The sequence below is a fragment of the Hyla sarda genome, chromosome 10 (assembly GCF_029499605.1).
Source record: "Hyla sarda isolate aHylSar1 chromosome 10, aHylSar1.hap1, whole genome shotgun sequence".
NCBI lineage: Eukaryota > Metazoa > Chordata > Amphibia > Anura > Hylidae > Hyla > Hyla sarda.
In genome coordinates, this window is record NC_079198.1 from 62,219,810 (window position 1) to 62,246,630 (window position 26,821).

The window sequence follows — 26,821 nt, forward strand, 5'->3', positions numbered from 1 at the left end:
AGGAGTAGGCCTCAGCAGTACCCAAGATGCTTTAATAACCCCCTACCTTTGCACGATCAATTGCGAGATCGAGCAATACCAGGTGTGTTATGCCCTCCGGGGCCGCAGGCGCGCTCCACTGAACGGATTAGCGTGTCTCTATCTTTCATCGACCGATGCTGGTAACCCGCTAACTCCCGGAAAGGTAAGCTGCTGTGAAGCAGGTGGTCTCTCCCGGGCACGTTTGCCTCCAGAATTTCCACTACTGCCACACCACGCTGACTGCCAACCGTGCTACCGCCTTGCTGACTGCAACTCACTTCTCCCGATGATGAACCCCCCTTCTCCTGAGATCGAGCAATAACAGGTGTGTTATGCCCTCAGATGTCCGGGGCTGCTGGTGCACTCCACTGAACGGATTATGGTGTGTCCATCCTTTTTGGTAGCACCTGCAATCCAAAAATTATAAATTCCCAGGCCCCACCTCTGTGGCATCAGGAACCCATAGATTTCCTGAAAGACACAGCCTGGAGTTGGCTGATGCACGAGTACACAACCGGGCTTCACAATCCACCCCCAAAAAAAATGCAAATTTTATTGAAATTGTCTGACAAAATACCAGTTTTTTTTTAAAAACAAGCGCATATACAGCAGTCCTGAAGACTCTATAATGCAGGATGGTGGACCACCAAACGATATTCTTCTCAAAAATAATAAACCACATATGGTTTGAAATTTGGTTAAAAAAAATTATTACATGTGTGTAAGTGCATCTGTCTCCAAAAGATCAGATCACAAAAGGATTCTAATCGCCAAAAATGATTAAGCAGAGTTAATCCCTCTCCATATTTTTTTTTCATAAAAAAATCACACGCAACAAGCGTTCCGTTGTGTAACGGTTAGCATTCTGCAAAATTCAATTTTATCACTGATAAAATTATCAGTAAATTTAACAATAACACTACCGAAGAGTGTTTAATTACCCCATACATTGCACCAGGAGCAGTCAGGAGTAGGCCTCAGCAGTACCCAAGATGCTTTAATAACCCCTTACCTTGCCCGATCAATTGCGAGATCGAGCAATAACAGGTGTGTTATGGCCTCAGATGTCCTGGGCCGCACTAGCGCTCCACTGAACGGATTAGCGTGTCTCTATCTTTCAAGGACAGGTGCGTGTTGCATGCTGAAACCAGTTCGTGATAGGGATCTGGGATTGCAATTATTTAACCTTAAAACAAGGAATTACCAGTAAGTGAGGGTCATAAGCTGGCGTTGATTATGTCCCTGCCATTTGTACACACCGCCCGTCGCTATAAGCGATTGGATTAGTTAGTGAGTTGGTTAGTGAGGTCCTCGGATCGGCCCAGGCGGGGTAGGAGAAGGCCCTGGCAGAGTGCCGAGAATTTAACGATCATTGTTGAAATTTGCATTAAGCATGTATTGCTAAATATGCTAAAGTACTATATGCTAAGTACTGCTAAATATCCAAAAATTTAAGGCCCAAGGCCAGAGGCACCAGGGAGGCAAGTAGTTCCTGAAAGACACAGAATGAGTCTGGAGCATGCATTTGCAGTACCCAAGAGGTTTTCATGACCCCTTACATTTAAAGATCAATGTTTACATTTGCATTAAGCATGCATTTAGCTACTGCTAAACTTCAAAAAATTATAGGCCCAAGGCCTGAGGCACCAGGGAGGCAAGTAGTTTGTGAAAGACAGAGAATGAGTCTGGAGCAGTCAATCGCAGTACCCAAGAGGGTTTCATAACCCCTTACATTTAATGATCAATGTTGACATTTGCATTAAGCATGTATTTAGCTACTGCTAAACTTCAAAAAATTATAGGCCCAAGGCCAGAAACATCAGTTTTCCCCATATTAGGAGCATAGTTGTCCCCCAGATTAGGCAGCATAGATGTCACCCAGATTAGGCAGCATACATGTCCCCCAGATTAGGAGCATAGTTGTCCCCCAGATAAGGAGCATAGTTGTCCCCCAGATTAGGCAGCATAGATGTCCCCCAGATTAGGAGCATACTTGTCCCCCAGAGTAGGCAGCATAGATGTCCCCCGGATTAGAAGCATACTTGTCTCCCAGATTAGGCAGCATAGATGTCACCCAGATTAAGCAGCATAGATGTCACCCAGATTAGGCAGCATAGATGTCCTCCAGATTAGGCAGCATAGATGTCCCCCAGATTAGGCAGCATAGATGTCCACCAGATTAAGATTTTAGTTGTCCCCCAGATTAGGAGCATAGTTGTCCCCCCAGATAAGGAGCATAGTTGTCCCCCAGATCAGACAGCATAGATGTCACCCAGATTAGGCAGCATAGATGTCCCCCAGATTAGGCAGCATAGATGTCCCCCAGATTAGGATCATAGTTGTCCCCCAGATTAGGCAGCATAGATGTCACCCAGATTAGGCAGCATAGATGTCCCTCAGATTAGGAGCATACTTGTCCCCTAGAGTAGGCAGCATAGATGTCCCCCGGATCGGATTAGCAGCATACTTGTCCCCCAGATTAGGCAGCATAGATGTCCCCCAGATTAGGAGCATACTTGTCCCCCAGAGTAGGCAGCATAGATGTCCCCCGGATTAGGAGCATACTTGTCACCCAGATTAGGCAGCATAGATGTCCCCCAGATTAGGCAGCATAGATGTCACCCAGATTAGGCAGCATAGATGTCCCCCAGATTAGGCAACATAGATGTCCCCCAGATTAGGAGCATAGTTGTCCCCCAGATTAGGCAGCATAGATGTCACCCAGATTAGGCAGCATAGAAGTCCCCCAGATTAGGAGCATACTTGTCCCCCAGATTAGGCAGCATAGATGTCCACCATATTAGGAGTTTAGTTGTCCCCCAGATTAGAAGCATAGTTGTCCCCAAGATAAGGAGCATAGTTGTCCACCAATCAATGCGGGCCAGTCAGAGCCAATCAAAAGGCCCTATTTGGCAAGCGGGCCGTACAATGCCCAGGTCTGCCTCAGAGGGTTTCATAACCAACCACAATAGAGAAAATTTTGTTGTAGGAGCATGGTCAATCTACTCAGACCCATCTGTCATTGGTGGCATGAAATCCTGGCTGATCCATCCCTGATTCATCTTGACAAATGTCAGTCTCTCCACATTTTTAGTGGACAGACGAGTTCGCCTTGGGGTGACTATGGCCCCGGCCGCACTAAACACCCGCTCTGATGGCACACTACTGGCCGTGCAGGACAGCTTTTCCAGGGCAAACTCCGCTAGTTGCGTCCATAAATCGAGTTTGGCTGCCCAGAAGTCCAGCGGATCTTCAACGGTTGTTGGCAGGGTCATGTCGAGGTAAGCCACCACCTGCTGGTTCAGGTCCTCCTCCATGTCCACCTGCTGCTGATGAGTAGCTTCACTATGCGGCTGAAGGAAGCTGCTCATCAGCGACTGTAGACTCAGGCTGCTGCTGATTGAGCCGGTACTGCTCCTGCCACCCCTCCCCTCCTCAGCAGCCGTGGCAGTGGAAGGTGAGCACAGAGGGCCCCCCGAGTCAGACCTGCGAGTGGATGGACCATGTGGCCGATAGGCATCGGCCAACCGACTACGTAGAAGCTCCCTGAAGTAGGTCAGTTTGTCCTCCCTCTCAGTGGGTGTAAAAAAAGGCCCCCATTCTGGGCTGGTAGCGAGGGTCTAATAAGGTGGAGATCCAGAAGTCATCGCGCTGACGAATTTTGAACATTCGGGGGTCACTACGCAAGCAACTCAGCATGCATCGTGCCATTTGTGACAGTGAGTTGCTGGGACTACTTGCCTCCATCTCCACTGCATACTGCCATGGTGTGTCTGGGTCCTCTGTCTCGCCTCCCTCGTAATAACCCTCCAGCTCCTCTGGCTGCTCCTGCTCCTCCTCTCCTGTCCAATGACCAGAAACACCGGCCATCTCATCCACCGTAAACTGTGCTCCGCTCTGCCCCTCATCATCTTCCTCCAGTTCATCCCTCACAGGACTCATGTAGCCTTCTGTTGTAGGCGCAACGTCTCCATTGCCGTGACCAGCCATGTTTTCAATCATTTTTTGGAGTAAATGTAGGAGTGGAATTACGTCATCCTGGCGTAATTCGAGCGACTAACAAAAAATGTGGCTTCCTCAAAGGGCCTCAGCAAACGGCAGGTGTCACGTATGAGCTGCCACTTGTTCACATTGAAGTTACACAGGGGAGTACTCCTACCTGCTTGTATCATCAAAAAATTTGTGATGGCTTTTCTTTGTTCGTATAGTCTGTCCAACATATGGAGGGTGGAATTCCAACGTGTGGCAACGTCACAAGTGAGACTATGTTGTGGGATACCGTTCTGACGCTGCAGCTCAAGCAAAGTGTGCTTGGTGGTGTACGAGTGGCTGAAGTGCATGCACAGTTTACTTGCCATTGTCAGGACGTCTTGCAAATGGGGTGAAGACTTGATGAACTTCTTGACAACCAGATTCAACACTTGTGCCATGCAGGGCGAATGGTTCACACTTCCTTGTCACAGAGCGGCCACAATGTTCTTCTCATTGTCGGTCACCATGGTTCCCATTTCCAGATTTCGTGGAGTAAGCCATACTCAGATTTCTTCCCTAATGAACTTTAGCAGTTCCTCCCCTGTGTGACTCCGTTCGCCAAGGCAAACCATGTGAAGGATGGCTTGACACCGCTGTGCCCTACACACGTGGTACGATGAAGGGCCACCGAAATTTGGATGTGCAGTGGAGGCCGAGGACACGGGGGAGGAGGAGGCGCACACTGTAAAAGGACCAACTGCCTGGGAGCGAGAGCGTGGAGGAGGAAGCGGTGTGACCTGTTCAAGTTGCTGTTGTGGCTGTGCAGGAACAACATTTACCCAGTGAGCCGTAAAAGACATGTATTGTCCCTGCCTGTAGTTACAGCTCCACACGTCGGCGCTGCCGTGCACTTTTGAACACACCGACAGGCTCAAGGACTGGCTCACCTTCTCTTGTACAAACGTATGCAGGGCTGGTACTGCCTTCTTCGCAATGAAATGACGGCTTGGGACTCTCCACCTCGGCTCGGCACAAGCCATCAATTCCCTGAAAGCTGCAGAGTCCACCAGTTGGAAAGGGAGGGACTGCAACACCAGCAACTTGGACAGGAGCACATTCAACTTCTGCGCCGTTGGATGAGTGGGCGCATACCGTTGTCTCTTGGACATGGCTTCGCCGATCGATTGTTGGCGGAATGGCTGACTACGAGCGGAAGAAGCAGGAGCGCAAGAAGGAGGGTTTGACACAATGCTCCCTTCGGCTGAGGTGGTGGAGCCTTGGCTGGATGACGGAGGAAGCGGATGGCTACTGGGTGATGCGGCAGGCTGGACCACTACATCGGAGCCACGGTTATCCCAGGCCGCTTTATGGTTGCTAATCTTGTGTTGACGCAGGGCCGTGGTGCCGAGATTGGGACCTTGGCCACACTTCACTTTCTGCCGACAGATTTTGCATGTGACTACGCTAAGGTCCTCCGGATTCTTTATGAAGAACAACCACACCGCAGAGTAGCTGATTTTCCCACCCACAGTCCGCTCTATTTCACTGCTATTGGCGCCGTCTCCAGGAAACCCTGTTCCACTACCTCCCTGGATGGTAGCTTGCCGCGAAGCGGGTGGTCTCCCCCTGGCATGTTTGGCTCCTGAATTTCCACTACTGCCACCACCACGCTGATTGCCAACCGTGCTACCGCCTTGCTGCCTCATAGACAAAGAGCATATCTCTTCTCCTGATGATGATGAAGCCCCGGCTTCTGCACCCGGCTCCCAATTGCGATCGGCTTCATCATCATCAAAAGATGTGTGCACGTCACTGATGTCCTCCTCGTGTTCCACAACAGTGTCTGCCTCAGGACCCTGAACAATTGAAACACCGCCTCCCATGTCACTCTCCGCATCACTACTTGGCCGCCTTGCGGAGCAAGCGACGCATGTCTCCTCACATTCTTGGCTGCCTATTAGCTGCTGACTGTCCTCTATTACATCGTCCTCACTAAATAGTGGAGCTGAACCCAAAGCATGAGATACTTCTTTGGGAGAGGGAACAGCATAGGACAAAGGCAGTGGGATTACGGGGACTGCTTCCGGGCCATGCCAACTGAGGGTTGTGTCTGAGGAACCCACCGACTCTTGACTGGGCTTGTCAGATGTCGCTTGTGATGATGGGGATGAGTATGCAAACCAATTGACGAGGAGAGATGGGTCGACGACACGACCGCTGGGTGTTAACGGGAGCTCAGGCCTATTGCTGCGACTCCTGCTGCCACTCGCCCCAAGTCTGCTGCCAACTCTGCCTGACTTATGTAGGACTCTGCCCCTTCTCTGTGCACGTCCTGGCACTTCCCTGCCTGACATACTTAGTGCGTTTATGAGGGTATAGAACAGCAGCAGACGATTAGTTACGGCTGTCCTTTCAAAGTATATAGGCCCTAGACAGAATAACAGTTACTAAATAGTACACTCCTTTGTTGTATGTATGCCCTTTGCAACGATGAGCGCACTGGTATGTGTATTTCTACGCAGAAAAAACACATTTTTTTGTTGTATACACCAGCCGGTGTATACTAATGTGTGGAATAGCACTGAATTTAGCACAGAGACAGAAATACAGGTACTAAATAGTACACTACTTGGTTGTATGTATGCCCTTTGCAATGATGAGTGCACTGTTAAGCGTATTTGTACGTAGGAAAAACTTTTTTCTTTAATACATTGGCAGGTGTATAACGTGTGGTATAACAGTGAATTTAGCACAGACACAGAAAAAAAAGGCGGCATATGGTACGCTATTTGCTTGTATGTAGGCCCTTTGCAATGATAAGGGCACTGTTGAGCGTATTTGTATACAGGAAAAACTTTTTTTTTTCTTTCATACACCGGCAGGTGTATAACGTGTGGTATAACACTTAATTTAGCACAGAGACAGAAAAAAAGGTAGTATATGGTACGCTATTTGCTTGTATGTAGGCCCTTTGCAATGATAAGGCCACTGAAAAACCGTATTTGTACGCAGGAAAAACTTTTTTTTTCTTGAATACACCGGCAGGTGTATAGCGTGTGGTATAACACTGAATTTAGCACAGAGACAGAAAAAAAGGTGGTATATGGTACGCTATTTGCTTGTATGTAGGCCCTTTGCAATAACAAGGCCACTGAAAAAGCGTATTTGTACGCAGGAAAAACTGTTTTTTTTCTTTAATACACCGGCAGGTGTAAAACGTGTGGTATAACACTGAATTTAGCACAGAGACAGAACAAAAGGTAGTATATGGCACGCTATTTGCTTGCATGTAGGCACTTTGCAATGATAAGGCCACTGAAAAAGCGTATTTGTACACGGAATTTAGACAGAGTAACAGGTGAAAAATGTTAAAAAGGCACTAAAGTCCACACTAATATGACTTATTTCTGAACAGCAGCAGGACCCAACTGGGCAGCACCACAGAAAAAATAATTTTACAGGGATTAAACCCTAAATTGTCACACAATTGTGAGAATCAGATTTGTGGAGCAACAGAAAAAAGTCAATTGGGCTGAAAAAAGAGGAGATTAGATGCTCCATACAGGTAAAACAGCTCTGAGATCTATGACACAGGTGACTGCTATGCAGCACCTCTATGCCTGCTATATGGAGTAAGGAGAATACGAGGTTTTGCTAGAATCTTTCTCGGTCAGAACTGCAGCAACACTGTGTCCTGTATCTTTCCCTAATGCTGATGTCACCGCTACTCGTAGCGGTCGGATGCTGTATAACGCCGTTGTATGCGATCAGCACACAGACGTGCAGTCACTTCCTTTCCCTATCTCGTGTGGAGAAGATATGACCAGAGGGAAGATGGCCGCCGATTATATAGGGCTGTGACATCACAGGGGTCAGTGAACACTGATAGGCTGCATCTGACATGTGATTCAGGGTCAGCCCGCCTACCTTGATTCCCACGCCAGCTTCCCACTCTCCCATGGTGCCTTGCCCCATGTACTGACATGTGGAGCCGCCATCTTAGGTCTAAAACAGCCTAGAATGCAGGAAAATGGAGTTTAATAAAGCGATTCGTGCGATTGAATCGCGACGAAGTTCATATTCGATCAGAATCGAATTTTTCCTTAAATTTGTAACAAATTCGGGTTCGTCAGATTTGATTCGCTCATCTCCAGTATCCATTAAAAGCAAAATTGACTCCATAGTGCACAAAACATGACCATCTGGACATGTTTCGAGCGGATCTCCGCTCTTTATCACAGACTGTGATAAAGAGCGATGATCTGCTCGAAAAGCGTCCAGATGGTCATGTTTTGTGCACTATGGAGTCAATTTTGCTTTTAATGGATACTCAATAAAGCTGGAAATTTTACCCAAGCCCTGGGTTAACTCTCCTTTCTTCCTGTATACTCACATACCCAGCCAGTACGGATCCGTGTGGAGAGGTTATGTGGGAGGTGAGCTGACTTTTCTCTTACTACTAATGTGGTTGGACATCATAAATACTGTGTGTAGATCACTAGAATGGTCTTATGGGGAGAGTGATACTAAGGCTGCTTTCACACTATAAAATTCATCCGTTTTAAAGATCCGTTTGATGTTATGTTATGAAAACCCTGAAAATTGGCCGTTAAATAGCCGTCACAAAATCCCATACGGCCATTAGAATATCCCATTATTTTTTACTCATTATAGTCTATGCGATTTTTACATTATCCGTTTTAACCCGTTATAGCCGGCTATTAATAACGGACGTTATTTTGTGACGGAAGAATGAACGGAAGAAATAGTACATGCACGATTTCTCCAGATACTATCTCCCGTCACAAAATAACGTCCATTATTAATAACAGGCTACAACGGGTTAAAACGGATAATGTAAAAATCCCATAGACTATAATGGGATTTTCTAACGGCCATATGGGATTTTGTAATGGCCGATTTTCGGGGTTTTTATAACGGAACATAAAACAGATCTTTAAAACGGATGAATTTTATAGTGTGAAAGCAGCCTAATGATAACTAGCTATAAAGTATTACCCATGTAGACTTATTACTATGTGGACATTGTTTATTTATGCTTACTTGAGTATTAATGAGACTTATTACTATGTGGACATTGTTTATTTATACTTACTTGAGTATTAATGATGTTGTGCATTTTAATTACCTTTTATATTATTTGAGTGGCCCAATGAGGTGAGGCTAATGATGACATATCCATGATAATAAATAATAACAACTTTAAGAGGTACTCCGGTGGAAAACATTTTTTTAAATCAACTGGTGCCAGAAAGTTAAACAGATTTGTAAATTACTTCTATAAAAAAATCTTAATCCTTCCAGTACTTATTAGCAACTGTTTACTACAGAGGAAGTTCTTTTATTTTTTAATTTATTTTCTGTCTGTCCACAGTGCTCTCTGCTGACACCTCTGTCCGTGTCAGGAACTGTCCACAGCAGGAGAACATCCCCATAGCAAACATATGCTGCTCTGGACAGTTCCTAAAATGGACAGAGGTGTCAGCAGAGAGCACTGTGGACAGACAGAAAAGAAAAGAATTTCCTCTGTAGTATATAGCAGCTAATAAGTGCTGGAAGGATCAAGATTTTTTAAAAGAAGTCATTTACAAATCTGTTTACATTTTTGGCACCAGTTGATTTAAAAAAAAAGAAAAAAACATTGTCCACCAGAGTACCCCTTTAACCCCTTAAGGACGCAGGACGTAAATGTACGTCCTGGTGCGGTGGTACTTAACGCACCAGGACGTACATTTATGTCCTTTGCATAACCGCGGGCATCGGAGCGATGCCCGTGTCATGCGCGGCTGATCCCGGCTGCTGATCGCAGCCAGGGACCCGTTGGCAATGGCCGACGCCCGCGATCTCGCGGGCGTCCACCATTAACCCCTCAGGTGCCGGGATCCATACAGATCCCGGCATCTGCGGCAGTGCGCGATTTGAATGAATGATCGGATCGCCCGCAGCGCTGCTGCGGGGATCCGATCATTCAGAGCGCCGCACGGAGGTCCCCTCACCTTCCTCCATTCCGGCTCCCGGCGTCTCCTGCTCTGGTCTGAGATCGAGCAGACCAGAGCAGAAGATCGCCGATAACACTGATCTGTTCTATGTCCTATACATAGAACAGATCAGTATTAGCAATCATGGTATTGCTATGAATAGTCCCCTATGGGGACTATTCAAGTGTAAAAAAAAATGTAAAAGTAAAAAAAAGTGAAAAATCCCCTCCCCCAATAAAAAAGTAAAACGTCAGTTTTTTCCTATTTTACCCCCAAAAAGCGTAAAAAATAAATTTTATAGACATATTTGGTATCGCCGCGTACATAAATATCCGAACTATTAAAATAAAATGTTAATGATCCCGTACGGTGAACGGCGTGAACGGAAAAAAAAAGTTCAAAATTGCTACTTTTTTAATACATTTTATTTAAAAAAATTATAAAAAATTAATTAAAAGTTTTTTATATGCAAATGTGGTATAAGAAAAAAGTACAGATCATGGCGCAAAAAATGAGCCCCAATACCGCCGCTTATACGGAAAAATAAAAAAGTTAGAGGTCATCAAAATAAAGGGATTATAAACGTACTAATTTGGTTAAAAAGTTTGTGATTTTTTTTAAGCACAACAATAACATAAAAGTAGGTAATAATGGGTATCATTTTAATCGTATTGACCCTCAGAATAAAGAACACATGTCATTTTTACCATAAATTGTACGGTGTGAAAACGAAACCTTCCAAAATTTGCAAAATTGCGTTTTTCTTTTTAATTTCCCCACAAAAATAGTGTTTTTTGGTTGTGCCATACATTTTATGATATAATAAGTTATGTCATTACAAAGGACAACTGGTCGCGCAAAAAACAAGCCCTCATACTAGTCTGGCGAAAATATGAAAGAGTTATGATTTTTAGAAGGCGAAGAGGAAAAATTGAAAACGTAAAAATTAAATTGTCTGAGTCCTTAAGGCCAAAATGGGCTGAGTCCTTAAGGGGTTAATGATTTACCACAGACAAGGATCTTAATTGTGTTTATATAATTTATTTAGTGTGATACATGAAGGTTGACATTCTCATTGATCCTATAATATTGTCAGGATTCTGCAAGTATACTTACCATTAGCCCTGATAGTCTGTTACCCTCTTTTGATATAGTCCTGATACATAAGTATGTGAAAAAGAAGTAATAGATACTTCTAAATCCAGCCACATGTGCAGGTCACCCTGTTGGAGTAGCACAGGCGCAGGAGATAGTACTTTTCCATAGCGCAATAGAAGTCCATTGACATGCACGAGAAGTATGTTGCATTGCGAGACTGATGCCGGAGGCTAAGCTATGAGGTAGGAAAGTGACAGAACTCTGTCACATGAGTATACTTACTTGTATCTTCTGTTCCGATTGGTTGGCATGTGAATTGACATACTAGGTCTGATGAGATGACCATAAAGATAGGTGGTATTTAGTTTGTTAACTGTGATAGGGTGTGGATGTGACATGATGTAATGAGGTATCATTCCATAGTCCATAAAAAACCCCGACCTGCACGTAGGAAGCTGCTTGCTTCATTTTCTCCTGATGATGGTTATGTTCCACTGAAACATGTAGAGGGGTCATTGTCTTTAGTTTTAATACTATGTCACATCCTGTATGGTCCTTATAGTGCGGTGGATAGATATCCACCAATGTGGAGGTGCTTTATATGCCCTCATCAATAGTCATGTGACTGTGGATATATATCCACGTGATACTACTAACTCCAGAACGGACAGTAGTAGATGGGAGGTAATGACATGTATGCTGGGCTATATACAGTCCACTGGTGGCGGCGCTCAATCCAACAGCAATGCACAATATTCAATACTTGACATCAAAGATGAAAGGATGGCACTTCGCAATGTGGATACAAATAATGCACATTTATTAACTTACAAGAGTCAGCGGGTTGCTTGGATCCAAGAGAGGGAGCAGACAAATGGAACAACATCCGTTTCGCGATTGGACACCGCTGCAACTGGTTCCTACACAGTTCACATCAAGACACACCTCTATATACCTGAGTGCTTCGTGGAGGTGGAGGTTAATTAATTAATCCTTGATGATACATCCTGTGCAAACTCCAGTGATATCACAAGTGTGTATATCTTCACATATAACAGCAATTACGTGATATCAAAAAGAGAAGAAAAAACAACATTAGCAATAGTACAACATACATAACTTAATCCAGAAATAGAAAATACATAAATCAGGTACAGAGGTCAGAATGGGTATATATAATACTACTTCTCATAGTATACAATGGTAGGACTGTAACACATCAATCATTAAACACACTTAAATCACTTCTTTCGTTCATTCCCAGCGGACCAAGGGCCTAGGTTCTAATAATGAAATGAGTTTCTTGTTTCAATAGAGCCGCATTCACCTCTCCGCCATCGGGCCGAGTGTGAATGCGGACCAAGCCCTTAAACTGCATATGCGAGGTGTCACCACCATGACATTCCCGCATATGCTGGATCAGGCGTGGGGATCCCTTACCAGTTGTAACAGATCTTACATGTTCAGAAAAACGTACATATAAAGGTCTGATAGTCTTACCTATGTAGAACCACAACTACATTTTATGGCATATACTACCGATCTAGTACAGCACGTAATAAATTGTTTCACAGACCACTGTTCTGCTCCTATGCTCACTAATTTTCCTGTTAGTAACTGTTCACACCACTTGCAACTCCCACAGCGATAATTACCTTACAACTTAGAGCTATTGAACCAGTATTTCTCTGTCTCCTCTGTTAAGTCTAATCTACCTTTCACCAAAAGATCTACGTGTTTTTTTAAAAGTCACTATGGGTTTCCTTCTGCAGATGTCCCTGAGGATTTCCTCCTGAGCTAAAAGATGCCAATTTTTAAAGATAGCATTCCTCACTATTTTTTCCATAGGACTAAATATAAAAGAAAACATATTTTTATTGATGTCACTAAGGCATAGTGACACAGAGGCTTTTAACAGATCGTTTAATCATTGGTTCATGTTTACTTTTATCCTATCAATGTTAAAAGTTAAGTTTAAGGGAATCATCAAGATATAGGGATTTTGTACCTCGGGCATTGCGCCTTCTGGGGTAATTGTGTTTAGTTCATATTTGAATCGCGGATTACCCTTGGTGAATTTGTGTATGAAATCAAAATTCAGGGGTCGGGAAAGGGTTAACGGGAAACTGACAGCGAGTTTACCAGCACTAAACCCAATACATGGGGTTACAATACGGGTGAATGGGATTACAATGAGGTATCACTTACCCGAATCCGTGGTCCAGTTCCGGTGATACAGGTTGTATTAGACAGCATTGTTAGTATGTAAATGGGCGATTTGCGCAATCAAGGCAGGACACGGCATACCCAACTACTCTGCCTCCCCTCTGAACCGATATGCCTGCCCACTTCGTGAATATTCATGGGACCCTTTTGCCATGTAATTGTGAGGTGGGCCTGCATATCAGTGCAGACAGGAAGAAGGCAGGAATGCTGGGCATACTGGAGACAAAACCAAAACCGTCCATTTACATAATAGCAATGTCTACTAGTACACCCTGTATCTCTGGAACTTGACTACGGATCTGGGTAGTGATACCGACTTGTAATCCAGTTCACCCGTATGATAACCATATGTATTGGGTATAGCATGGATGAACCCACTGTCAGTTTTCCTTTAACCACAAGATATATACCATTATGCTATATACTTGTGGGTAATATTAAAGGGGTTATCCAGGAAAAAACTTTTTTTTATATATCAACTGGCTCCAGAAAGTCCAGAAACAGATTTGTAAATTACTTCTGTTAAAAAATCTTAATCCTTTCAGTACTTATGAGCTTCTGAAGTTAAGATTGTTCTTTTCTGTCTAAATCCTCTTTGATGACACCTGTCTCGGGAAACGCCCAGTTTAGAAGAGGTTTGCTATGGGGATTTGCTTCTAAACAGGGCGTTTCCCGAGACACGTGTCATCAGAGAGGATTTAGAAAGAAAAGAACAACCTTAACTTCAGAAGCTCATAAGTACTGAAAGGATTAAGATTTTTTAATAGAAGTAATTTACAAATCTGTTTAACTTTCTGGAACCAGTTGATATATAAAAAAAAGTTTTTTTTTTTCCTTGATAACCCCTTTAACCCCTTAAGGACTCGGCCATTTTTTTGCAAATCTGACCACTGTCACTTTAAACATTAATAACTCTGGAATGCTTTTAGTTATCATTCTGATTCCGAGATTGTTTTTTCGTGACATATTCTACTTTAACTTAGTGGTAAAATTTTTTGGTAACTTGCATCCGAAAATTTGATGAAAAATTTGAAAATTTTGCATTTTTCTAACTTTGAAGCTCTCTGCTTGTAAGGAAAATGGATATTCCAAATAATTTTTTTTTATTCACATATACAATATGTAATTGATGAGTTTTTACTTTTGGAAGACACCAGAGGGCTTCAAAGTTCCGCAGCAATTTTCCAATTTTTCACAAAATTTTGAAACTCGCTTTTTTTCAGGGACCAGTTCAGGTTTGAAGTGGATTTGAAGGGTCTTCATATTAGAAATACCCCATAAATGACCCCATTATAAAAACTGCACCCCCCAAAGTATTCAAAATGACATTCAGTAAGCGTTTTAACCTTTTAGGGGTTTCACAGGAATAGCAGCAAAGTGAAGGAGAAAATTCACAATCTTCATTTTTTACACTCGCATGTTCTTGTAGACCCAATTTTTGAATTTTTGCAAGGGGTAAAAAGGAAAAATTTTTTACTGGTATTTGAAACCCAATTTCTCTCGAGTAAGGACATACCTCATATGTCTATGTTAATTGTTCGGCGGGCGCAGTAGAGGGCTCAGAAGGGAAGGAGCGTCAAATGGTTTTTGGGGGGCATGTCACCTTTAGGAAGCCCCTATGGTGCCAGAACAGCAAAAAAAAACACATGGCATACCATTTTGGAAACTAGACCCCTCGGGGAACGTAACAAGGGGTAATGTGAACCTTAATACCCCACAGATTATTCACGACTTTTGCATATGTAAAAAAAAAAATTTTTTTACCTAAAATGCTTGGTTTCCCTAAAGTTTTACATTTTTAAAAACGGTAATAGCAGAAAATACCCCCCAAAATTTGAAGCCCAATTTCTCACGATTCAGAAAACACCCCATATGGGGGTGAAAAGTGCTCTGCTGGCGCACTACAGGTCTCAGAAGAGAAGGAGTCACATTTGGCTTTTTTGAAGGAAATTTTGCTCTGGGGGCATGCCGCATTTAGGAAGCCCCTATGGTGCCAGGACAGCAAAAAAAAAACCACATGGCATACCATTTTGGAAACTAGACCCCTCGGGGAACGTAACAAGGGGTAAAGTGAACCTTAATACCCAACAGGTGTTTCACGACTTTTGCATATGTAAAAAAAAATAAAAAAATGTACCTAAAATGCTTGGTTTCCCAAAAAATTTACATTTATACAAAGGGTTAAAGCAGAAAATACCCCCCAAAATTTGAAGCCCAATTTCTCCTGATTCAGAAAACACCCCATATGGGGGTGAAAAGTGCTCTGCTGACGCACTACAGGTCTCAGAAGAGAAGGAGTCACATTTGGCTTTTTGAAAGCAAATTTTGCTCTGGGGGCATGCCGCATTTAGGAAGCCCCTATGGTGCCAGGACTGCAAAAAAAAAAAACCACATGGCATACCATTTTGAAAACTAGAGCCCTCGGGGAATGTAACAAGGGGTTAAGTGAACCTTAATACCCCACAGGCGTTTCACGACTATTGCATATGTAAAAAAAAAAAAAAAAGAATTTTTTACCTAAAATGCTTCTTTTCCCAAAAATTTTACATTTTTAAAAAAGGGTAAAAGCAGAAAATACCCCCCAAAATTTGTAACACAATTTCTCCCGAGTACGGCGATACCCCATATGTGACCCTTAACTGTTGTCTTGAAATACAACAGGGCTCCAAAGTGAGAGCGCCATGCGCATTTGAGGCCTAAATTAGGGATTGCATAGGGGTGGACATAGGGGAATTCTACGCCAGTGATTCCCAAACAGGGTGCCTCCAGCTGTTGCAAAACTCCCAGCATGCATGGACAGTCAACGGCTGTCCGACAATACTGGGAGTTGTTGTTTTGCAACAGCTGGAGGCTCCGTTCTGGAAACAGTGGCGTACCAGACGTTTTTCATTTTTATTGGGGAGGGGAGGGGGGCTGTGTAGGGGTATGTGTATATGTAGTGTTTTTTACTTTTTATTTTATTTTTTGTGGTAGTGTAGTGTAGTGTTTTTAGGGTATAGTCGCACGGGCGGGGGTTCACAGTAGTTTCTCCCTGGCAGTTTGAGCTGTTGCAGAAAATTTGCTGCAGCTCAAACTTGCAGCCAGATACTTACTGTAAGCCTCCGCCCATGTGAGTGTACCCTGTACATTTACATTGGGGGGGGGGGCATCCAGCTGTTGCAAAACTACAACTCCCAGCATGCGCTGACAGACTGTACATGCTGAGAGTTTTAGTTTTGCAACAGCTGTAGGCACACTGGTTATGTATCACTGAGTTTGTGACCTTACACAGTGTTTCAAAACCAGTGTGCCTCCAGCTGTTGCAAAACTACAACTCCCAGCATGTACGGTGCATGGTGTAAGGTGACTGCTGGGAGTTGTAGTTTGCAACAGCTGGAGGCACACCGGTCGTGAAACACTGAGTTAGGTAAAAAAAAATATGGGTTTCACAACCAGTGTGCCTTCAGCTGTTGCAAAACTACAACTCTCAGCAGTCACCGACAGCCAACGGGCATGCTGGGAGTTGTAGTTATGCAACCAGCAGATGCACCACTACAACTCCCAGCATGCACTTTAGCTGTTTGTGCAAGCTGGGAGTTGTAGTTATACAACAGCTGAAGGTACACTTTTCCATCGAAAAAATGTGCCTCCAGCTGTTGCAAAACCATAAGTCCCAGCATGCCCATAAGGGAATGCTGGGAGTTGTGGTGGTCTGCCTCCTGCTGTTGCATAACTACAGCTCCCAGCATGCCCTTTTTGCATGCTGGGAGCTGTTGCTAAGCAACAGCAGGAGGCTGTAACTCACCTCCTGCTGCTGCTCCATCGCAGGACTGTCCCTCGCCGCCGCCGTCGCTCCTGGGGCCCCGATCCCAACATGGATGCCGGGGATCGGGGCCCCAGCACCCGGGGTCGTCTTCTCGCACCCGCTCACGCCCTCCGGAAGAGGGGCGGAGCGGGTGCGGGAGTGACACCCGCAGCAGGCGCCCTGATTGGTCGGCCGGTAATCCGGCCGACGAATCAGGGCGATCGTGAGGTGGCACCAGTGCCACCTCACCCCTGCAGGCTCTGGCTGTTCGGGGCCGTCAGAGACGGCCCCGAACAGCCAGTAATTCCGGGTCACCGGGTCACTGGAGACCCGATTGACCCGGAATCGCCGCAGATCGCTGGACTGAATTGTCCAGCGATCTGCGGCGATCGCCGACATGGGGGGGCTTAATGACCCCCCTGGGCGAAATGCCGGGATGCCTGCTGAACGATTTCAATTCCCACGGGCGTATGGATACGTCCTGCGTCCTTAAGGACTCGGAATGCAGGGCGTATCCATACGCCCTGCGTCCTTAAGAGGCTAAAGAAGCATTCCACATTTTATTTTTATTTTTTTTGACTATGCTACAGGGGCTGTAAAGTTAGTGTAGTTCATAATATAGTGTCTGTACCGGTGTTTGACAGCTGGTCTTGCAATTCTTATGTGATCTTTACCCCAATGTTTATTTTTAACAGCATACAAAATTAGTGTTGTCTCTGGTTTTCCCAGGTTGCAGTGCGGCCCAAGAAATTACATCACTAGTCAGGTGATGAAAGGGAGCCGTCTGCTTCAATGGGTGGAGTGACCACTGAGTGGGAGGGAGATCTTTCTGGAGGGAATTGAGGCACCCTGATTAGAAAACACTGGTCTATTGTTTACAGAACAGCATGGAAGACAGCTCAGATGTGCTTCAATGAGTGGGTTGGCTGATGTGTGGGAGGGAGAAAAGTGAACTCACACTTACAAACAAGTATCCTGGGACTTGCAGTTGGAGGTAAAGAACTCCAACAAGATATAGCCATTTTACAAAAATTATTCAGCAAAATTATAGTGGACTCACAACACAGCCACTTAGCTCTAAGACAATCCTTCCTAAGCATGTCCATTACTGTCTGGCAGGTAAGTACTAACATCACCTTAAGGTGGATAACCCATTTAATGCTGTCTCCCTGCTGTGCTTACCCTGAGCCATAAATTCAGTAGTTCTTTCGATTTAGAAGTAGCGTTTTCTAAACTGTCCCTCCTTGAACGATGCATCATTTTTAGCTAATTTTTTATCAATATAAAAAGAAGAAAAGGGACAAGAACATAAGGCGCAATCTAAGTGCCATTAAATGGGTAACAAATAGACACACCATTTGCCAAAATAATTTTGGTGAGAGGATAAACTCACCTATTCATGTTGCGCGTCAGGCACTCTTTAGAGCATAATTCTCTTCCGTATAGCCTTATGGCTTCCAGACATCCAGAACTGATCATCTATGATGGCGGTGTTCGCAGACTGCATCAGTGGTGAGGGAATCCAGGAGATTCACTCTAGAAAAAAAGACGATGTCGCGCGGCGCCTGGATATTTACCGATGATCATGATGTAATAATTCTCCAAAGCGATGTGGAACTAAAAGGACTAGTTTAATTATACGATAAGACACCGAGTTTCGCGAGAAGACCCTCGTGAAACTATACAGACCTGACAAAGTGAGGGTCCCCTCGCAAAACGCATTGTCTTATCTTATACCAATGAACTATTCATTTTAGTTCCAAATCGGTTTGGAGAATACTTACTCCGTGATTCTTTGGTAAATATGCAGGTACCGTGCGACATCCTCTTTTTCTAGAGTGAATCTCCTGGATGCTCCTTCTGCCTCCTCCTCTTCTTCCCTGCTCTGGCGCACATGTCCCCATTTATAGAGCCAGTATGCCCAATAATTAAGTAATCACTGTGCCTCAGTTATAAGTTCCTACACCTCCCACACTTCCCTGCCGGATCTTCAGTGCCCCTAACCTGAGATTAAGTAACTGTGGAGGAAAAAAACAAAGAGACCCGGAGGGGCACCTCGTGTGATACTGTTGAGACAATAATGATAGTAAGAGGTATAGACGTGGCGGGGCCTATAGGAACCCTAGGTAGTGACTGCTCACCTTGTGGCAAGTCAGAGCTTGCATGTAAACCCACGAAAGGGGTTAAAACGGAAGGCAGGAACCGCTGCTAAGCCTCAGGTTGCAGGAAAGGGCGCTGCTTGGTCCAAGGGTTGAAAAAACTGTAGCCAGAGATGTGGGTAGTACAAAACACTGGACAGTTTATTTAAAACCAAAATCATAAAAAACTATAAAACAGAAGGACATCCTTCTGTTTTATTGTTTTTTATGATTTTGGTTTTAAATAAACTGTCCAGTGTTTTGCACTACCTATATCTCTAGCTACAGTTTTTTCAACCCTTGGAACCAGCAGCGCCATTGAAAAGGTTATTTTTCTATTCTACTACTGGTTAACCTGAGATTAAGCGTTCCTATTGTCTGTTTGCCTTGCCCATGTATTTTGACCCTTCAGCTGCGTTATTTGGCTACGCAACTTTGCCTCCTGCCCTGACCTTCTGCTAAGTATGACTTCACCTGTACCTCGTCTTGCCCAGTTACCTGTGTGGTTGAGTCGTATCGCAGTAGCGACCTGGGTGTTGCCTGCCACTCCAAGCCCATCCTGCCTTGTGGCGGGCTCTGGTGAAGACCAGCGGCACCTTAGACTTCGCTCCCCGATACGGCCCGTGTCATCTGCCACACAGGTTGGAGGATCCACATCCAGCAGCGCTACTACTACTACTGTGAGCGTTACAGCCAGCTGATGTAAAAGCTGAGTCAGCTCACCGTGTGTGATTGGCTGAGCTGCGCACACCCTCTCTCTACTATTGGTTGTGCTTCAGCTCAGCTGTTAGGCGATTTTGTAGGCAGAAGATGTGAAGCCTCGCTCTCACAGCCTCGCTGACTGCTCCCAGTCACTGTGGCTGTCTCGCTCACACAGCCCCGATGACTGCGGTCAGCCAGACCCTCCTGTTATGTCCTTCCTGTACTGGCCAGAGGTATATACTACAATGTTGTCTATCTTGTAGTTATACATTTAATGAGGTATAATTTTTGATGCAGGAATACCCATATAATACCTTTACCAGGTTACTTTGGCAGTGTGTCACTTAAGACTTGTATATGAAAACAAGTTTTCATTGTTAAATGAAGAAACTATATTTGCAGAAACCTGAAAATCCTGATTGACACCATCTTCTGTCATTGTTAAAAATAATAGCAATGTATACGTTTTTTTTTTTTTTTGCCGTACCCAATGGCATAGTTGACTATGTTTTTGTATACAGAAAAATTAAACATTGGCCCTCATTTACTAAGAGTGGAGTGTCGGTTTGTGTTTTTGCAAGTCCTTTACTCCTTTTTTTTCTGATGCTATTTACTAATCTGTCGCCCAATTTCCCTTTCTTTCTGTCGCAGGTTTTTTTTCTGTCGCACAAAATGTATTCTGTGCGACAGAAAAAAGTCTCTGCAAATTCTGACTACATAAGTGCTTGTACTACTACCCCCATCATGGAACAGGGTCTGATCCATGTTGGGGGTAGTAGTAGAGTGGCTGAGGGATTGATCGCACAGGGTCTCACTTCTGAGACCCAATCTGATAAGATGTTATTAAACAGGGGAGCGGGCGGCATGGTCTGATCCCCTGCAATGTACAGTAAACTTTAATTTCTAAATTCCGGGACCGAGGAGCCAATCAGGGCTCCTGGCAGGGTTTTAATATAGAATCGCTGTGGTGGGCAAAGATGTATAGAATCGCTGGGGGGGGTATATATCTGGCCCCTCCAGTGTTTCTATATATCTTTCCCCCTGCTGCGCTATATCAAACTTAGTGCCCGCTGTGCTTGAATAAATGTACTGCCCCCCAGCGCTATTATATATCTATACTGACCCCCGCTGCGCATATACTGACCCCTGCTGTGCATATTTATATATACTGCCTCCCCCCCACCCCCAGCTGCGCATATTAATATTCATGCTCTTCCTCCCCTGGCTGCCAATGAATGAAAACTCTATTAGCGGCGGGTCGGAAGGCTGCTGCCCGCTCACGCTGCTATGAGTTTGTCATTCATAGCGGGCAGCAGCTGCATATCATGCTGTGGGGGTCAGACATATGGATATATGTCTGACCCTCACATCATACATATACAAATGCCGGCTCACCGCTATGAATGACAAGTAAGCTATTAGGAGCAGCAGCGCGAGCCTCCGCTCCCTGCACTGCTTTACTTGTCATTCATAGCGGTGAGCCGGCATTTGTATCTGTATGATGTGAGGGTCAGACATATATCCATATTTCTGAACCCCCACCGCATGATATGCAGCTGCTGCCCGCCATGAATGACAAACTCTTAGCAGCGTGAGCGGGCAGCAGCCTTCCACTCCGCCGCTAATAGAGTTTTCATTCATTGGCAGCCAGGGGAGGGAGAGCATGAATATTAATATGCGCAGCTGGGGGGGGGTCAGTATATATATAAATATGCGCATCGGGGGTCAGTATATGTGCAGCAGGGGTCAGTATAGATATATAATAGCGCTGGGGGGGCAGTACATTTATTCAAGCGCAGCGGGCACTAAGTTTGATATAGCGCAGCAGGGGGAAAGATATATAGAAACGCTGGAGAGGCCAGATATATACCCCCCCAGCAATTCTATACATCTTTGCCCACCACAGTGCTTCTATATTAAAACCCTGCCAGGAGCCCTGATTGGCTCCTCGGTCCCGGAATTTAAAAATGAAAGTTTACTGTACATTGCAGGGGATCGGACCATGCCGCCCGCTCCCCTGTTTAATAACATCTGATCGGATCGGGTCTCAGAAGAGAGACCGGGTGCGATCAATCCCTCAGCCCCTCTACTACTAACCCCAACATGGAACAGACCCTGTTCCATGCTGGGGGTAGCAGGATTCACTCCGTTTTGAGGAATTTACCGACAGCTCTGAGCTGTCGGTTTTCTGTGAAGCAAAACTCACAGGTTTTCCTGTGAGTTTTCTTCACACTCGGAGTGTTTTTTTTTTTGTCTGGAAAAACGCCCCTTTTGTCGTTTTTTTTTCCCCCACTCTGAGTGATTTTGATTTTGTCGGGTTGTGCGCCAGATTCTGGCGCAAATTCTGGCGCAGACAGAATTCTGGTGCAAAACCCGACAAAAAGTGTTGGGATCCTGTTACTAAATGAGGGCCATTGTGTAATGGAAACATTGAAACAAACAAAAATGTAGTGGAAAACCACCCCTTATAATAAAATTTTATGGACTAAATGGAAAATTGCAACTGTAAATTTTGGTATCTATGATAATAACTAGATATCAATATTATATTACAGTTTTCTGCGCTGCTCTTTGGTTTATTGGATTCTGCTTCATGGCAAAAGAGTGGGCTCTGTCAGTACCGGATGCCTATCCACTGGGAGTTGCAAGTGTCCAAACTGCAATTGTCTTCTCCTTTTTTTCTATTCCTTGCTGGGTAAGTTACACTAACACAAACGTGTGTGTTTCCAACACATAATGCAAACTGCATTATTTCGTATAAAGGTGTATTTGGTGATTCTGAATAACAACTTCACATTCCATAGGGTTATTGAAAGAAAGAAGAATAAAGGACAAGCACTTCCAGGCAACTTTTTACAGATTTCTGTTTTGGTGGTTTACAACACATGTTAATATATATATTAACTCCAGTGGTTTTAAAGATGTAGTATGTATTTTTATGACATTTTAATGGCAATTTAGCTTTTTGGTCTCTGTGCAAGCTCTTTTAAGAAACCTATAAGAAAAAAAACAAAAGAAAAAAAATATTCAGAGAAAGCTGCATTAAAAAATGTCACTGACCTTAAAAATGCCAAAAAACTCCTAAAAAATGCAGTGTATCAAGTGAATTTTAGATTTTACTGTAGACTTTAAAGTAACATCTGACAGCAAAAAATAAAACCACAAACATAGCAGCATGCCACTAAAAATGAGCTTTTCTTGAAAATGTGTCATTTTATTTTTTGCTCCTAAGCTAGTCTGTAAAAAGTTTTGTGTCTACAACTCCTAAGCAGCCCTATGTGTCTCCATGACTACAAGCAGTTTATCTAACTATCTTTCTGTCTGTCTGTCTGTCTATCTAATGCTAGGACTAGTATAATAGTATTATTACCATAGTATTAAGAATATTGGGCACACTAGATGGGCAGAATGGTTCTTATCTGCCCACACATTCTATCTCTTCTCTCTCTTTCTCTGCCTGTCTGTCCTGTTTTATGGTGGTTATTTTTTCAGAATAAGCATCTGTTGCTCTCCCTTGTTAGGATCATGGGAGCTCAGCTGTCCGTCTAATAGCTTGGCCTCAGCTATAACTACCTGGAGCTGAGGTTTCTCCTCTCCAAGTAGTTTAAAGTGTGCCTGTCGTTAACAAAAACTTTTGATATAATATAGATAATACTCATATGTATATTTCTAATATACATTGATTACATTTATTTTAGATTTTTGGGTGAAAAAATGCTGTCCCTGCAGCTATTGCCTGTGTGTCTCTCTGAGGAGTCCAAATACAGGAAGTGAAGGCAGGACAAGCAGGGGTCTGTGCAGGCTCCTGGCTTGTCAGTCATCCTGCTGTGTGAGCCAGGAGCGTGTCATAGAGTCTCACTGCACAGAGCCCTGCTTGACTTCAGCGCACAGAGCCCTGCTTGTCGACACACACTTCCTGTATTTGGACTCCTGACAGAGACACACAGACAATAGCTGTAGGGACAAAAATATACACATTTTTAACCAATGTATATTACATATATACATATAATGGTATTATCTACAAAGTTTTTGTTCACGACAGGTATACTTTAACACTTCACATGCCACTGACAAATCATGATCTCTGCATGCGGAAGGGCCCCTGCATGCAGCTTACCTTTACAATTAAATGTGCAGTGCCCTGTGATACTGTTGTTGGTTATCTGCAGTAAAATCTGCAAATGTAAAACCCTTGACTTTATTCTCTTTTCAGCTTCTGCGAGAATATCCACAGGAACAGATCCACATGATTGTGTGAATTAGTCTAGTAGACTTTCCTGCCAAAAAATAAAAATAATAATAACCTGTAGAAAATACAAACTTTTTTTACATGATAAATGTGAGCACTGAAAAATTAGCATTGCTCTTATTTTTTTCTCATTCAGATTTTGAATTAATGTAACTGCTGGTACTATGCCATTTATGCAGTTCCCATTAATGCAAATGAAAGTTACACAAATTGCTGACGAGGCTGCTTACGGCTTCCCGACTATCTTTGGTGGCTACGCACAGACCAGAATGGTCCGGGAAGCCATGTTTTTCATGCATGTGGAAAATCCCCTTAACTGACTAAAGTTACTAAAGTCTAGTCAAGCCTTACAAAACTCCAAAATTGACCCAAAGGGGACTATTGAGGCCAAAAGGCAAAAATAAATTCCTAACCGCAAGGCCGTAGCCCGGGGTGCAAAGACACCTCTATTTAGTCCCCCTTAAAATATAACTTTTATTGTGTGTACTATTAAAATGAAAATAAACCCAGCAAGGTGATGATTAAAAATAGGATGTCAGGTAGGATAGTACCGGTATAGTTAGAGCAACATAGCTTCAGTGTCAAGGGGTCTGCAGCAGCCCAACATTCCATCACTGACACCTGATTAAAACACTAGATTGCCGCCTCTACATTCTTCGCTGTCTCCACGGCGTTCTCAAGAGGCAAAATGTGGCAACAACACTAAAAAATGGCGGCAGGGGCTATTTATAGATAAGGATTATCTATAAATAGCCCCGCCGCCATTTTGTAGTGTTGTTGCCACATTTTGCCTCTTGAGAACGCCGTGGAGACAGCGAAACATGTATAGGCGGCAATCTAGTGTTTTCATCAGGTGTCAGTGTTGGAATGTTGGGCTGCTGCAGACCCCTTGACACTGAAGCTATGTTGCTCTAACTATACCGGTACTATCCTACCTGACATCCTATTTTTAATCATCACCTTGCTGAGTTAATTTTCATTTTAATAGTACACGCAATAAAAGTTATATTTTAAGGGGGACTAATTAGAGGTGTTTTTGCTCCCCGGGCTATGGCCTTGGGGTTAGGAATTTAGTTTAGTCAAGCCTTAGATTCATTTAGCCCGAAGCCAACACTTTATATTTATTACTCATTTACTACCATAACAACACTAGACATGAATATGATGTTTGATTAATTTTTAGCTCACACAATCCTCAATGAGGTGGAAAAAGGCTCAGTACTCCGGAACAGGATTATCTTTAAAAACACATAGTTTATTCACATCTTCTTAAAATATCCATAAGGGAAGGTGAAGCATAAAACCAAGAGACCGACGCGTTTTGGTTTAACCCTTTTTAAAGGTCCAAACTGTATACTATCAAAATACCAAATAAATACAAAAGTATCAAAAGCGCCCCTCCCCCTGACCCATAATACCGTGCAGCAGACAAAGCAGGGTTTAACCTTTAACGTGAGAGAAAAAGAGAGATTTTTCCATAGCAACCAACCATCGCTCGTTAGCTGAGCTGTGATTGGTTGCTATGGAAAAGCCTCTCTACTTTTCCTCTCACACAGTTTTATATATCTGGAGCATGCTGTTCAAATTGAAAAATACTAAAATTTATCAAACATCATATTCATATCTAATGTTGTTAAAGGGGTTATCCAGGAAAAAAAACATTTATATATATATATATATATATATATATATATATATATATATATATATATATATATATATATATCAACTGGCTCCAGAAAGTTAAACAGATTTGTAAATTACTTCTATTAAAAAATCTTAATCCTTTCAGTACTTATGAGCTGATGAAGTTGAGTTGTTCTTTTCTGTCTGAGTGCTCTCTAATGACACTTGTCTCGGGAACCCCCCAGTTTAGAAGCAAATCCCCATAGCAAACCTCTTCTACTCAGTGCAGTTCCCGAGACAAGAAGAGATGTCAGCAGAGAGCACTGTTGCCAGACAGAAAAGAACAACTCAACTTCAGCAGCTGATAATTATTGAAAGGATTAAAAAATGTTAATAGAAGTAATTTACAAATCTGTTTAACTTTCTGGAGCCAGTTGATATAAAAAAAAAAAGTGTTTTCCTGGAATACCCCTTTATGGTAGTAAACAGATACCACAAATACAACTAGATTAAAAAATCTGATTTCAATTTTATAATTCTTTTTTAATAGGTGGTGTTGTCATATTTGGCCTATATGAGGCTTCGCCACAGCCTTTCAAATGACTATAAGAATTCTACAGTGGAAGGCATTTTTCCTGCCATGAGAAGACTGTCATCAAGTATCGACAAAATTGACAGTGCAACTCCTCCTATGACATCTGCTCAGGAAATGGATAATACATTGCAAAATTGATTTAAAATAGTACATGGATGTAAGTTACATTCAGTGAACCAGACAAGAAGGATAACTGATTTTTTTGTATAAAATGCAAATATCTTGAGAAATAAGTAGATATTTACAACTTTGTATCCTTACAATATTTAATAGCATTTACAGATATAGTCAACAAATGGTTGCCTGTCAACATATACAGTATGCAGCTATTTGTAAATAAAGAAATAAAAAAATATACTGGCCCTCATTTACTAAGCTAAAACCAACTAGTTTTTGTTGGTATTTTGG

The 26,821-nt window shown here is 43.4% G+C and overlaps 1 protein-coding gene across 8 annotated transcripts in view; it reads left to right on the forward strand.

Moving 5' to 3' along the window:
• The window catches only part of SYNGR4 (synaptogyrin 4), a 191,611-nt gene that overhangs the window by 129,026 nt on the left and 35,764 nt on the right, over positions 1-26,821 (forward strand). For 6 of the 8 annotated variants that reach the window (XR_008848538.1, XR_008848537.1, XM_056544618.1 and 3 more), the window contains exons 4-5: positions 22,496-22,635; positions 26,369-26,570. Coding sequence is in view for 6 of the 8 variants with exons in the window: in XM_056544618.1 (XP_056400593.1) it covers positions 22,496-22,635; positions 26,369-26,551 (323 nt within the window). In the remaining 2 variants the exon portion in view is untranslated. Of the gene's footprint in view, positions 1-22,495; positions 22,636-22,744; positions 22,786-26,368; positions 26,571-26,821 lie in introns of those variants that run through there. The other 2 variants (XM_056544623.1, XM_056544622.1) reach the window with 2 other exon arrangements.